At 49.2% G+C, this 13,066-nt stretch overlaps 1 protein-coding gene across 1 annotated transcript; it reads right to left on the bottom strand.

Annotated features, from left to right (window-relative positions):
- Positions 1 to 722: 722 nt before the first annotated feature.
- Positions 723 to 3,160, bottom strand: LOC119332098 (chaperone protein dnaJ 10-like). Its single transcript, XM_037605268.1, has 10 exons — positions 2,942 to 3,160; positions 2,793 to 2,852; positions 2,598 to 2,680; positions 2,346 to 2,502; positions 2,129 to 2,258; positions 1,881 to 2,039; positions 1,620 to 1,801; positions 1,447 to 1,527; positions 1,201 to 1,326; positions 723 to 1,112 (listed from the first exon to the last, which is right to left on the bottom strand). Exons 1-10 carry the CDS (start codon positions 3,026 to 3,028, stop codon positions 1,038 to 1,040), a joined length of 1,140 nt encoding a protein of 379 aa, XP_037461165.1. The 5' UTR covers positions 3,029 to 3,160; the 3' UTR covers positions 723 to 1,037.
- Positions 3,161 to 13,066: the final 9,906 nt, after the last annotated feature.

Here is a 13,066-nt window from a genome sequence, read left to right as displayed (position 1 = left end):
CGGTGGCAGGCGGGGGGTGGGAGAGACGGCCGAGTCAATACCTGCATGCGGCGCAGAGGCGTTGCCGGGGCTATGTGGTCCTGTATCCGACCAATCCATGGCAAAGGCGCAAACGGTGGTGGGCGGATGCGTCAAATCCGGCGGCGGCAGCCTCAGATCTACCGGTTATGCGCCGGCGACGAGTCGAGAGAGGCACAAATCCGGGCGGTCAAGGACCGCGGCGGAGTCTACGGGCATCCGCGGTGGTAGGCGGGGGTGGGAGAGACGACGCTGACGTAGATGCAGCGCGGGAGCAGGGCGGGTAGGCAGCGGAGTGGAGGTGATTTTTCTTCTTCCAAGGCCGAGCGAGGCACTAAAAATAGACGCGGCGGAGATGGCTGAGGATGACTATTGGGGATCGGCTAGGTGCCTATTAGAGGAGTAAAACAGTTTTTTTACTCCCCTAACCGAATATAGGGAATTGGTTAGAGTAGCCCTAACGCAACAGCAGAGGAGCCAAACCCACGGTGAAGGCTTGTGGTGTTTTTTTTTTAGAAAAGGAGGATGACCCCCGGCCTCTGCATCTGGGAGATGCATATGGCAGGTTTACCACCGACACATTTGCGTTGGAGGTGTGGTATCATCACAACGTCTACAATGTTAGATTTTGGTGGTACTGTTTCTTTTGCTAGTTTGCGCCATCCAGGCCTTTTGTTTGTATCCCCTTCATGCTAGATCATGAGTCAATAAAAAGGGCCCTTTATCTAAGACAAACAGATTTTGTATTATTATTTCCGGAGAAACACCAAAATAGAACAATTACAGAAAGCACGGCACAATCAGGTATGGTCTATTTCAAAGGCTATGGTCATGCGAGTGAAAAGTGGGTAATCTAAAGCTTTAACTGTTGGATCTGATCACCAGTGCTGAAGCAGCATATAAACATATATCCATACCCTTCAGGTAACTGAAGGATGGTGGTGCATGACCCCAGCTGTTCTGAATCATATATCTGGTATAACTCGGGTATCTTCGAAAGGTTTCGTAGTGTCCCTGCTTCATTTCCGGGGTTCGAAGTCATCGTCAACATCATATGCAGGGTTGCATAAGCATCTAAATAGCCTGCCAATTCCCTGTACAACAACATTTTTGAACTTATCTCACTAAACATATTTGAATGTGCAACGTATACATATGTTTGTATGGTTGTTGAAAAATTGCCTGAGTAAGCGCGGGAGTCCGATATGTCACTGTCTGTGATGCCTCCTCGTCTGAACTTTCATCAGAGCTGCTGTCATCGTCGAGAATGGTTGGCTTTGATGGCCCTGGTAATGCCTCCTTTTCCCTCTATTCTCATTCAAGTTGATCAAAGATGGAATTTATGAAATGAAATATACTTAATTCAGGTTTGTTTATTTACACATGTAGCACAGGAATTATCGGAAAGAAAACGTGAAACAAATGTACCTGAAATATTTTTCCGAGATTTCTCAAGGCCATTGCACGGGCCTTGAGATCCTCTTTCTTGACATTATTTTCATGCAGCACCTGTGAAGAAGTCAAAAACTTGTCAAATCATATTGTTGTACTACTAGTAACAGATTAATATGGGAGTATTTCAGTAAGGAAGACGCACATACCATTTCACAGACATGTAGGAGCGTGACTTCAATATCCACAACGTTGAGCTTCCAAATTGAACTCATCATCAGGTCCTTGTTCATTCTCATCTGCATGTCGACGTCCTTCTCGGTGGCAGCGCCGCCGTCCTTGGCGCTCTGCCGGCACGCCTCCTCTTGCAGCTGCAGCAGCTGCAGAGCTCCTGCATTGTTCTTTTCGCCCCTTAATCAGTCGGCAACTTCAACCATCACAGCCATGGCAACAATTGGGGAAGTTTTCACCTTTCGCTGCCGTGATCTGTGATCTCCAGAGGTGGCCCTTGTTCCTCACCCACTCGGTCAGGAATGGAACTCCCAGGTACATGGCCTTCTTGCCGAGCTCCTTGGCGGCTTGTCGGGAGTAAACGTATCCGATGGTGCGACGAATGTCCAGTGCGTATGCTGTGAGCAGCAAAGCATTTCACAAAGATTCAGATGAAACCCATCAAGAGAAGAACACAACTGTAGTTTGTATGGATCATCATACTGACAAGTGCTGGAAAGCCTTTTCGCCTCAGATTCGGCACGATGAGCGAATCCTTCCGTGTCACCACTCACATACTGCGAGAGGAATTTATTGAGGAATCTAGCTAGCTTCTCTTCTCGTTCCCTTTGTACACCCTTCATCAGAGCAGTGTTTTTCAGAGTGGGATACAAAATGGTTTGGGCAAAACAGTGGGCGTCTACCACAGATACGTATGTGCCTACCTTGAGCCTGTCCTGGAGCTTCTCGGCGCTGCCGTTGTCGCCGCTGGCCATCTCTGAGGAAGCCATGGTTGCCATTGCAAGATGCCCAATGTAGTCCTCGAACAGCTCGCTCCCGAACAGGAGGGTGAAGACCAGAGCACCATCTAGAATGTTGTCCCTGAAAAGCAGAAAAATGTTGTCAGAGTGAAGCTTGAATTGCTGCTTCCGAGCTGTGTTTCATCTGGGGTTGGATCAACTGGGGCAGGCAGACACCTGGATATGCTGGTCTTGCCATAGCCGTCGTAGGCCTTTCTCTGCAAAGGGTCACTCAGGACCTGGTAGGCCTCTCCAAGAGCCTACATATATAGCACCATAACAACAAGAAGCTCAACACCCACCCACTAAAGAAATCAAAGCAACCGATCCTGCTACAATATCGAGTTGAGTCGAGCCAGACGTAGCAAGAACCTGAAACTTGTCGGACGCCTGCGGATCGTCGGGGTTTTTGTCAGGATGCACCTGCCTCGCCTGAAGACAAGACAGGAAACAAAACCTCCAAATCAGCAAGCTAGCGGAAAGCGACAACAATGCGCTAGGCAGGCAGGTAAAAGGGGGACCTTGATGTAGTAGGCCTTGCGGATCTCGTCGTCCGAGGCGGCGGGGCTGACGCCGAGCGCGTCGTAGTACTCGGTCTCCTTCGCCATGGCGGCCGCCGCTCCCTGTCAAAGAAGAACTCTCCCGGAACGGAACAGGAAACCACCAGAGCAGAGGATGGAAGTGGTGGTCTGGTGGAGGAAGAAGAGTAAAGGAGAGCCGCATCATCACCATTCATTGCCCAACGAGGTGGGGAGCCACCCTCCACAGGCCACCGGGCCATCTTTATCTTTCCAGTGACGCACAGCGCGGCGCGGCCGGGGGGAGCATTAAACAAATCGCCGGGCGGCAGTGGTGGTGGAATGGAACGTGGCATAGCATTTTTATTTCTTGAGATGTCCTTCTTTCTCCGGGGAGCACCGGATCAAGAGTTCATTCTACTCTTATTCATGCGTCGTTGCTTGACCAGAACTTATTTGCAAACCAATGATATACACCAATTGAAGCTGTGCGCAAGGAATAATAATAAGGGCATCGCTCCAGCATCTGTCCGTAAATGAAGGACCAGTCCGCAAACGCTGATGCGAGAACCAGCCATCTAATGCAGTTTTATCTATGCCTGCCAGTAAATGACATTTTGAAATTCAAGTAAAGTCCGGGCATTCATCTGCTCCCCGCCCGCCATTCGCATCCGGACAAGCCGAGGCGAAGAAAACTCCGAGAAGAGCAGCGGCGCCGCGTTTACGTCGGTGATGTAAGGCACTTGCACTACGATGTTGTCGTGGACTTCCTACCAAGCTGCTTGGCAGCGTACAAGTACTGAGCCTTGTAATGCTTCAGCCATGGCGGCGTATGTACGGTGGGCGACACTATCGGGGCACCGCGGTACGAGCCCCGACCTCCATCTCGTTCGCGACCAGCACGCCCACCGCCACGTCCGCCACCAGCATGCCCTCCACCGGTCTTTTGCTTCTTGAGCTTCTCCTTCTTTGTGGCCTTCACTTTGACACGACAATTTTGCCGCATCGCCGAGTTGATCTTCCGGCCTAACATGATGCTCGGATCCTCCTGCACCTCCACCACCTCCAACTCCGGCAGGCTATGCTCCGGTTCCAAGCGTCGATGTGAGAGGGAAGGTAGGATAAAAGGATGTGAATTGGGTGGAGAGCGGCGAGATGGAAGAAGAGTGGGGAGGTTTTGCTGCGAAAACAGGGTGGGCAGCTATAAAAGTGCGGGCTCCGCCTTCCTTTTGGGTGGAACGGAGTTAGAAGGAAAAGCAGCATGGCCGACATGAGTGATGGGCATGGAAGAACCGTCGCCCACGGTAATGCGAGCAGCAGTGTGAACAGGGTGAGCGATAAGAAGGTTACCGGGGTTGGCGGTCATGTGAGTCGTGGCTCCGGTGTCCATGTACCAGTCGCCACCGCCGATGTACTGCTGTGGCGTGGGGGCGGTGTGGAGGGCCGCTAGCAGCGCGGGGTCCCATGGTGCCGGCGGGAGGGCCGGGGCCGACGGCAGAGGCTGTGGCGGCGGCGCCACGAGCCCACCGGCCGGAGGCAGCCCATAGGCCGCCGAGGGGCCGTAGAGCGGCGCCGGCGGATACGCCTGAGGGGCCGCGTACAGAGCCTGATGAGGGGCCGGGCGGGCGCCAAAAACACCGGAGACGGGGGCGCGCGGTATGGGCATGAAGTATGCGTGAACAACCCCCGTCCAGGGGTTCTGGCCGGCCTGCCAAGGCGCCGGCGGGAGCGGGTGCTGCGGCTGGCGCGGCGCCCCGCCATGGGCAGCTGGCGGCGGCTGCTGCTGCTGCTTGCGGCCACCTCGGCCGCGACGCCCGCCCCGGCGCTACTCCTACTCGGCGGGGGGCGGCGGAGGGGCCTGCGGCGGCGCGGTATATGGGAACCCGGGCGGCGGATGCACGTGGAGGGGCCCCTGAGCGGGCCGCGGCGGGGGAGCCGGAGCGGTGGGCGGCGCACCGCCGCGGGTTCCGGCGGTGAGAGCCGTATGGGTAGCCCGGGCGCGCGACATCCGCATCCTCTTCTCCTCCAGCTTCAGGTACGCGACGATCTTGGGGAAGGTCGGGTTGGTGATGAGAGGGATGTTGGAGGCGGCGTTCCCGAAGTCTTCGTTCAGGCCGGTGATGAGAGTGCTGAGGAGGAGCTCGTCGGAGACCTTCTCGCCGAGGTCACGGAGCTCGTCGACAAGCTTCTTGAGGAGCATGCAATAATCGTCGAACGATGAGTCAAGCTGCTGGCACCCAAAAAACTCGCCGTGCAAGAAAACCTTGCGTTGGAGCGCGTTGTCGATGAAGAGACGGTTGAGCTTAGTCCAAACGGCGTGAGCGTCATCATCGGCGGAGACCACCGTGTGGAAGAGGTCCTTCGAGATGGTGGTGTAGAACCAGCGGATAAGAGTGGCATCAATGGACGTCCACTCCTCATCGTCCTCCATGAAGCGGGAGTCCACGGAGCCATCGATGTGATCCCGGAGATTGTACTCACGGAACACAAGGGAGAAGTACGTCTTCCAGGCATAGTATGTGGAGGTGAGTTGATCGAGGATGACGGGAACCCGAGCGAGGATATTGAGATCACGGATGACAACGGGATCGGGGCCGTCGAAGGGGTTGGTGCGGCGGCTGCGGGTGATACCGGTGGAACCCGGGGAGGCCATGGTCGAGATGTTGGAAATATGCCCTATAGGCAATAATAAAATGGTTATTATTATATTTCTTTGTTATAATTGTCTATTGTTCATGCTATAATTGTCTTATCCGGAAATTGTAATACATGTGTGAATACATAGACCACAACACGTCCCTAGTGAGCCTCTAGTTAACTAGCTCGTTGATCAAAAGATAGTCATGGTTTCCTAACTATGGACATTGGGTGTCATTGATAACGGGATCACATCATTAGGAGAATGATGTGATGGACAAGTCCCAATCCTAAGCATAGCTCAAAGATCGTATAGTTCGTTTGCTGTAGCTTTTCTGAATGTCAAGTATCATTTCCTTAGACCATGAGATTGTGCAACTCCCGGATACCGTAGGAGTGCCTTGGGTGTGCCAAACATCACAACGTAACTGGGTGACTATAAAGGTACATTACATGTATCTTCGAAAGTGTCTGTTGGGTTGACACGAATCGAGACTGGGATTTGTCAATCCGTATGACGGAGAGGTATCTCTGGGCCCACTCGGTAATGCATCATCATAATGAGCTCAGTGTGATCAAGTGGTTGATCACGGGATCATGCATTACGGTACGAGTAAAGTGACTTGCCGGTAACGAGACTGAACAAGGTATTGGGATACCGACGATCGAGTCTCGAGCAAGTAATGTACCGATTGACAAAGGGAATTGTATACGGATTGATTGAATCCTCGACATCGTGGTTCATCCGATGAGATCATCGTGGAGCATGTGGGAGCCAACATGGGTATCCAGATCCCGCTGTTGGTTATTAACCGGAGAGTCATCTCGGTCATGTCTACATGTCTCCCGAACCCGTAGGATCTACACACTTAAGGTTCGCTGACGCTAGGGTTGTTAGGAAGAGTTGTATGTGATTACCGAATGTTGTTCGGAGTCCCGGATGAGATCCCGGACGTCACGAGGAGTTCCGGAATGGTCCGGAGGTAAATATTTATATATGGGAAGTTGTCATACGGTCGCCGAAAAAATTCGGGGGCATATCGGTATTGTACCGGGGCCACCGGAGGGGTTCCGGGGGTCCACCGGGAGGGTCCACCTCTTCCGGGGGGCCTTATGGGCTGTATGGAGAAGGGAACCAGCCCAAGTGGGCTGGGGTGCCACACCCCCCTAGGTCCCATGCGCCTAGGGTTTGGGGGAAACCCTAAGGGGGGCGCCCCCTTGCCTGGGGGGCAAGCCCCCCTCCCCTTGGCCGCCGCCCCCCCTCTAGATCTCATCTAGAGGGGGCCGGCCCCCTTCCCCCTTCCCCTATAAATAGAGGGGTGAGGGGAGGGCTGCATACAACATCCAAGGCGCAGCCCCTCCCCTCCCCAACACATCTCCTCCTTCATAAGAGCTTGGCGAAGCCCTGCCGGAGTACTGCAGCTTCACCACCACCACGCCGTCGTGCTACTGTTGGAGCCTTATTCCTCAACCTCTCCCTCCTCCTTGCTGGATCAAGGCGCAGGAGACATCCTCGCTCCGTACGTGTGTTGAACGCGGAGGTGCCGTCCGTTCGGCGCTAGGATCTTCGGTGATTTGGATCACGACGAGTACGACTCCATCAACCCCGTTCTCTTGAACGCTTCCGCTCGTGATCTGCAAGGGTATGTAGATGCACTCCTCTCTCCCTCGTTGCTAGATGACTCCATAGATAGATCTTGGTGATGCGTAGAAAATTTTAAAATTCTTCTACGTTCCCCATCAGTGGTATCAGAGCTAGGTCTATGCGTAGTTACTATGCACGAGTAGAACACAAAGTAGTTGTGGGCGTCGATATTGTCAATTATCTTGCCGTTACTAGTCTTATCTTGATTCGGCGGCATCGTGGGATGAAGCGGCCCGGACCAACCTTACACGTACGCTTACGTGAGACCTGTTCCACCGACTGACATGCACTAGTTGCATAAGGTGGCTGGCGGGTGTCTGTCTCTCCCACTTTAGTCGGATCAGATTCGATGAACAGGGTCCTTATGAAGGGTAAATAGAAATTGGCAATTCACGTTGTGGTTTTGGCATAGGTAAGAAACGTTCTTGCTAGAATCCTATAGCAACCACGTAAAAAACTTGCAACAACAATTAGAGGACGTCTAACTTGTTTTTGCAGGAAGTGCTTTGTGATGTGATATGGCCAAAAGATGTGATGAATGATATATGTGATGTATGAGATGATCATGTTCTTGTAATAGGAATCACGACTTGCATGTCGATGAGTATGACAACCGGCAGGAGCCATAGGAGTTGTCTTTATTTATTTATGACCTGCGTGTCAATATGAACGTCATGTATTTACTTTACTTTATTGCTAAAGCGTTAGCCATAGTAGTAGAAGTAATAGATGACGTGACAACTTCAAGAAGATACGATGATGGAGATCATGATGATGGAGATCATGGTGTCATGCCGGTGACAACGATGATCATGGAGCCCCGAAGATGGAGATCAAAGGAGCAAATGATATTGGCCATATCATGTCACTATTTGATTGCATGTGATGTTTATCATGTTTTACATCTTATTTGCTTAGAACGACGGTAGCTTAAATAAGATGATCCCTCAAATTAATTTCAAGAAAGTGTTCCCCCTAATTGTGCATCATTGCGAAGGTTCGTTGTTTCGAAGCACCACGTGATGATCGGGTGTGATAGATTCTAATGTTCGAATACAACGGGTGTAAGCCAGATTTACACACGCAATACACTTAGGTTGACTTGACGAGCCTAGCATGTACAGACATGGCCTTAGAACACAGAAGACCAAAAGGTTGAGCATGAGTCGTATAGAAGATACGATCAACATGAAGATGTTCACCGATGTTGACTAGTCCGTCTCACGTGATGATCGGACATGGCCTAGTTGACTTGGATCATGTTTCACTTAGATGACTAGAGGGATGTCTATATGAGTGGGAGTTCATTGAGTAATTTGATTAGATGAACTTAATTATCATGAACTTAGTCTAAAATCTTTACAATATGTCTTGTAGATCAAATTGCCCACGTTGTCCTCAACTTCAACGCGTTCCTAGAGAAAACCAAGCTGAAAGACGATGGCAACAACTATACGGACTGGGTCCGGAACCTGAGGATCATCCTCATAGCTGCCAAGAAAGATTATGTCCTAGAAGCACCGCTAGGTGACGCACCCGTCCCACAGAACCAAGACGTTATGAACGCTTGGCAGGCACGTGCTGATGATTACTCCCTCGTTTAGTGCAGCATGCTTTACAGCTTAGAACCAGGGCTCCAAAAGTGTTTTGAGAGACACAGAGCATATGAGATGTTCGAAGAGCTGAAAATGGTTTTTCAAGCTCATGCCCGGGTCGAGAGATATGAAGTCTCCGACAAGTTCTTCAGCTGTAAGATGGAGGAAAATAGTTCTATCAGCGAGCACATACTCACAATGTCTGGGTTGCATAACCGCTTGACTCAGTTGGGAGTTAATCTCCCGGATGACGCGGTCATTGACAGAATCCTTTAGTCGCTTCCACCGAGCTACAAGAGCTTTGTGATGAACTTCAATATGCAGGGGATGGAAAAGACCATTCCTGAGGTATATTCAATGCTGAAATCAGCAGAGGTAGAAGTCAAAAAAGAACATCAAGTGTTGATGGTGAATAAAACTACTAAGTTCAAGAAAGGCAAGGGTAAAAAGAATTTCAAGAAGGACGGCAAGGGAGTTGCCGTGCCCGATAAGCAAGCTGTCGGGAAGAAGCCAAAGAATGGACCCAAGCCCGAGACTGAGTGCTTTTATTGCAAGGGAAGTGGTCACTGGAAGCGGAACTGCCCCAAGTACTTAGCAGACAAGAAGGCCGACAACACTAAAGGTATATGTGATATACATGTAATTGATGTGTACCTTACCAGTACTCGTAGTAGCTCCTGGGTAATTGATACCGGTGCGGTTGCTCATATTTGTAACTCAAAACAGGAGCTGCGGAATAAACGGAGACTGGCGAAGGACGAGGTGACGATGCGCGTCGGGAATGGTTCCGAGGTCGATGTGATCGCCGTCGGCACGCTACCTCTACATTTACCTACGGGATTAGTTTTAAACCTCAATAATTGTTATTTAGTGCCAGCTTTGAGCATGAACATTGTATCAGGATCTCGTTTAATTCGAGATGGCTACTCATTTAAATCCGAGAATAATGGTTGTTCTATTTATATGAGAGATATGTTTTATGGTCATGCTCCGATGGTGAATGGTTTATTCTTAATGAATCTCGAGCGTAATGCTACACATATTCATAGTGTGAATACCAAAAGATGTAAGGTTGATAATGATAGTCCCACATACTTGTGGCACTGCCGCCTTGGTCACATAGGTGTCAAACGCATGAAGAAGCTCCATGCAGATGGACTTTTAGAGTCTCTTGATTACGAATCATTTGACATGTGCGAACCATGCCTCATGGGTAAAATGACCAAGACTCCGTTCTCAGGAACAATGGAGCGAGCAACCAACTTATTGGAAATCATACATACTGATGTGTGCGGTCCAATGAGTGTTGAGGCTCGCGGTGGCTATCGTTATGTTCTCACCCTCACTGATGACTTGAGTAGATATGGGTATGTCTACTTAATGAAACACAAGTCTGAGACCTTTGAAAAGTTCAAGGAATTTCAGAGTGAGGTTGAGAATCAACGTGACAGAAAAATCAAGTTTTTGCGATCAGATCGTGGAGGAGAATACTTGAGTCACGAATTTGGCACACACTTAAGAAAATATGGAATAGTTTCACAACTCACGCCGCCTGGAACACCTCAGCGTAATGGTGTGTCCGAATGTCGTAATCGCACTCTATTGGATATGGTGCGATCTATGATGTCTCTTACCGATTTACCGCTATCATTTTGGGGCTATGCTTTAGAGACTGCCGCATTCACTTTAATAGGGCTCCATCAAAATCCGTTGAGATGACACCGTATGAATTATGGTTTGGAAAGAAACCTAAGCTGTCGTTTCTAAAAGTTTGGGGATGCGATGCTTATGTCAAGAAACTTCAACCTGAAAAGCTCGAACCCAAGTCGGAAAAATGCGTCTTCATAGGATACCCTAAAGAAACTGTTGGGTATACCTTCTACCTCAGATCCGAAGGCAAGATCTTTGTTGCCAAGAATGGGTCCTTTCTAGAGAAAGAGTTTCTCTCGAAAGAAATAAGTGGGAGGAAAGTAGAACTTGATGAAGTATTACCTCTTGAACCGGTAAGTGGCGCGGCTCAAGAAAATGTTCCTGAGGTGCCTGCACCGACTAGAGAGGAAGTTGATGATGATGATCATGAAACTTCAGATCAAGTTGCTACTGAACTTCGTAGGTCCACGAGGACACGTTCCGCACCATAGTGGTACGGCAACCCTGTCTTGGAAATCATGTTGTTAGACAACGGTGAACCTTCGAACTATGAAGAAGCGATGGCGGGCCCGGATTCCGACAAATGGCTGGAAAGCCATGAAATCCGAGATAGGATCCATGTATGAAAACGAAGTATGGACTTCGACTGACTTGCCCGATGATCGGCGAGCCATAGAAAATAAATGGATCTTTAAGAAGAAGACAAACGCGGATGGTAATGTGACCATCTATAAAGCTCGGCTTGTTGCTAAGGGTTATCGACAAGTTCAAGGGGTTGACTACGATGAGACTTTCTCACCCGTAGCGAAGCTGAAGTCCGTCTGAATCATGTTAGCAATTGTCGCATTCTATGATTATGAGATATGGCAAATGGACGTCAAAACGGCATTCCTTAATGGTTTCCTTAAGGAAGAATTTTATATGATGCAGCCGGAAGGTTTTGTCGGTCCTAAGAATGCTGACAAGGTGTGCAAGCTCCAACGCTCGATTTATGGGCTGGTGCAAGCATCTCGGAGTTGGAACATTCGTTTTGATGAGATGATCAAAGCGTTTGGGTTTATGCAGACTTATGGAGAAGCCTGCATTTACAAGAAAGTGAGTGGGAGCTCTGTAGCATTTCTCATACTGTATGTGGATGACATACTATTGATGGCAAATGATATAGAATTCTTGGAAAGCATAAAGCCCTACTTGAATAAGTGTTTTTCAATGAAGGACCTTGGAGAAGCTGCTTATATATTAGGCATCAAGATCTATAGAGATAGATCGAGACGCCTCATTGGTCTTTCACATAGTACGTACCTTGACAATATATTGAAGAAGTTCAAAATGGATCAGTCAAAGAAGGGGTTCTTGCCTGTATTGCAAGGTACGAGATTGAGCACGGCTCAATACCCGACCACGGCAGAAGATAGAGAAAAGATGAGTGTCGTCCCCTATGCCTCGGCCATAGGGTCTATCATGTATGCTATGCTGTGTACCAAACCTGATGTAAACCTTGCCGTAAGTTTTGTAGGAAGGTACCAAAGTAATCCCGGCATGGAACACTGGACAGCGGTCAAGAATATCCTGAAGTACCTGAAAAGGACCAAGGAAATGTTTCTCGTTTATGGAGGTGACGGAGAGCTTGTCGTAAAGGGTTACGTCGATGCTAGCTTCGACATAGATCTGGATGACTCTAAGTCACAAACCAGATACATGTATATTTTGAATGGTGGGGCAGTAAGCTGATGCAGTTGCAAGCAAAGTGTTGTGGCGGGATCTACATGTGAAGCGGAGTACATGGCAGCCTCGGAGGCAGCACAAGAAGCAGTCTGGGTGAAGGAGTTCATTACAGACTTAGGAGTCATACCCAATGCGTCGGGCTCGATGACTCTCTTCTGTGACAACACTGGAGCCATTGCCCTTGCCAAGGAGCCCAGGTTTCACAGGAAGACCAGGCATATCAAGCGTCGCTTCAACTCTATTCGTGAAAGTGTTCAAAATGGAGACATAGAGATTTGTAAAGTACATACAGACCTGAATGTAGCAGATCCATTGACTAAACCTCTCCCTAGAGCAAAACATGATCAACACCAAAACTGCATGGGTGTTCGATTCATCACAATCTAACTAGAATATTGACTCTAGTGCAAGTGGGAGACTGTTGGAAATATGCCCTAGAGGCAATAATAAAATGGTTATTATTATATTTCTTTGTTCATGATAATTGTCTATCGTTCATGCTATAATTGTCTTATCCGGAAATCGTAATACATGTGTGAATACATAGACCACAACACGTCCCTAGTGAGCCTCTAGTTAACTAGCTCGTTGATCAAAAGATAGTCATGGTTTCCTGACTATGGACATTGGATGTCATTGATAACGGGATCACATCATTAGGAGAATGATGTGATGGACAAGACCCAATCCTAAGCATAGCTCAAAGATCGTATAGTTCGTTTGTTGTAGCTTTTCTGAATGTCAAGTATCATTTCCTTAGACCATGAGATTGTGCAACTCCCGGATACCGTAGGAGTGCCTTCGGTGTGCCAAACATCACAACGTAACTGGGTGACTATAAAGGTACATTACAGGTATCTCCGGAAGTGTCTGTTG

The sequence above is a fragment of the Triticum dicoccoides genome, chromosome 7A, assembly GCF_002162155.2.
Source record: "Triticum dicoccoides isolate Atlit2015 ecotype Zavitan chromosome 7A, WEW_v2.0, whole genome shotgun sequence".
Classification (NCBI taxonomy): domain Eukaryota; kingdom Viridiplantae; phylum Streptophyta; class Magnoliopsida; order Poales; family Poaceae; genus Triticum; species Triticum dicoccoides.
The sequence above is the reverse complement of the archived record's forward strand: the minus strand, read 5'-3'. Positions and strand labels throughout refer to the sequence as shown.

Coding starts and splice junctions, on each gene's coding strand:
- LOC119332098 (XM_037605268.1), bottom strand. CDS start 3,028: ATGGCGAAGGAGACCGAGTACTACGACGCGCTCGGCGTCAGCCCCGCC. Junction 1,528..1,619: donor TCCTACATGTCTGTGAAATG/GTATGTGCGTCT, acceptor ACTTCTTCACAG/GTGCTGCATGAAAATAATGT. Junction 1,327..1,446: donor ATCTCGGAAAAATATTTCAG/GTACATTTGTTT, acceptor GAATGAGAATAG/AGGGAAAAGGAGGCATTACC.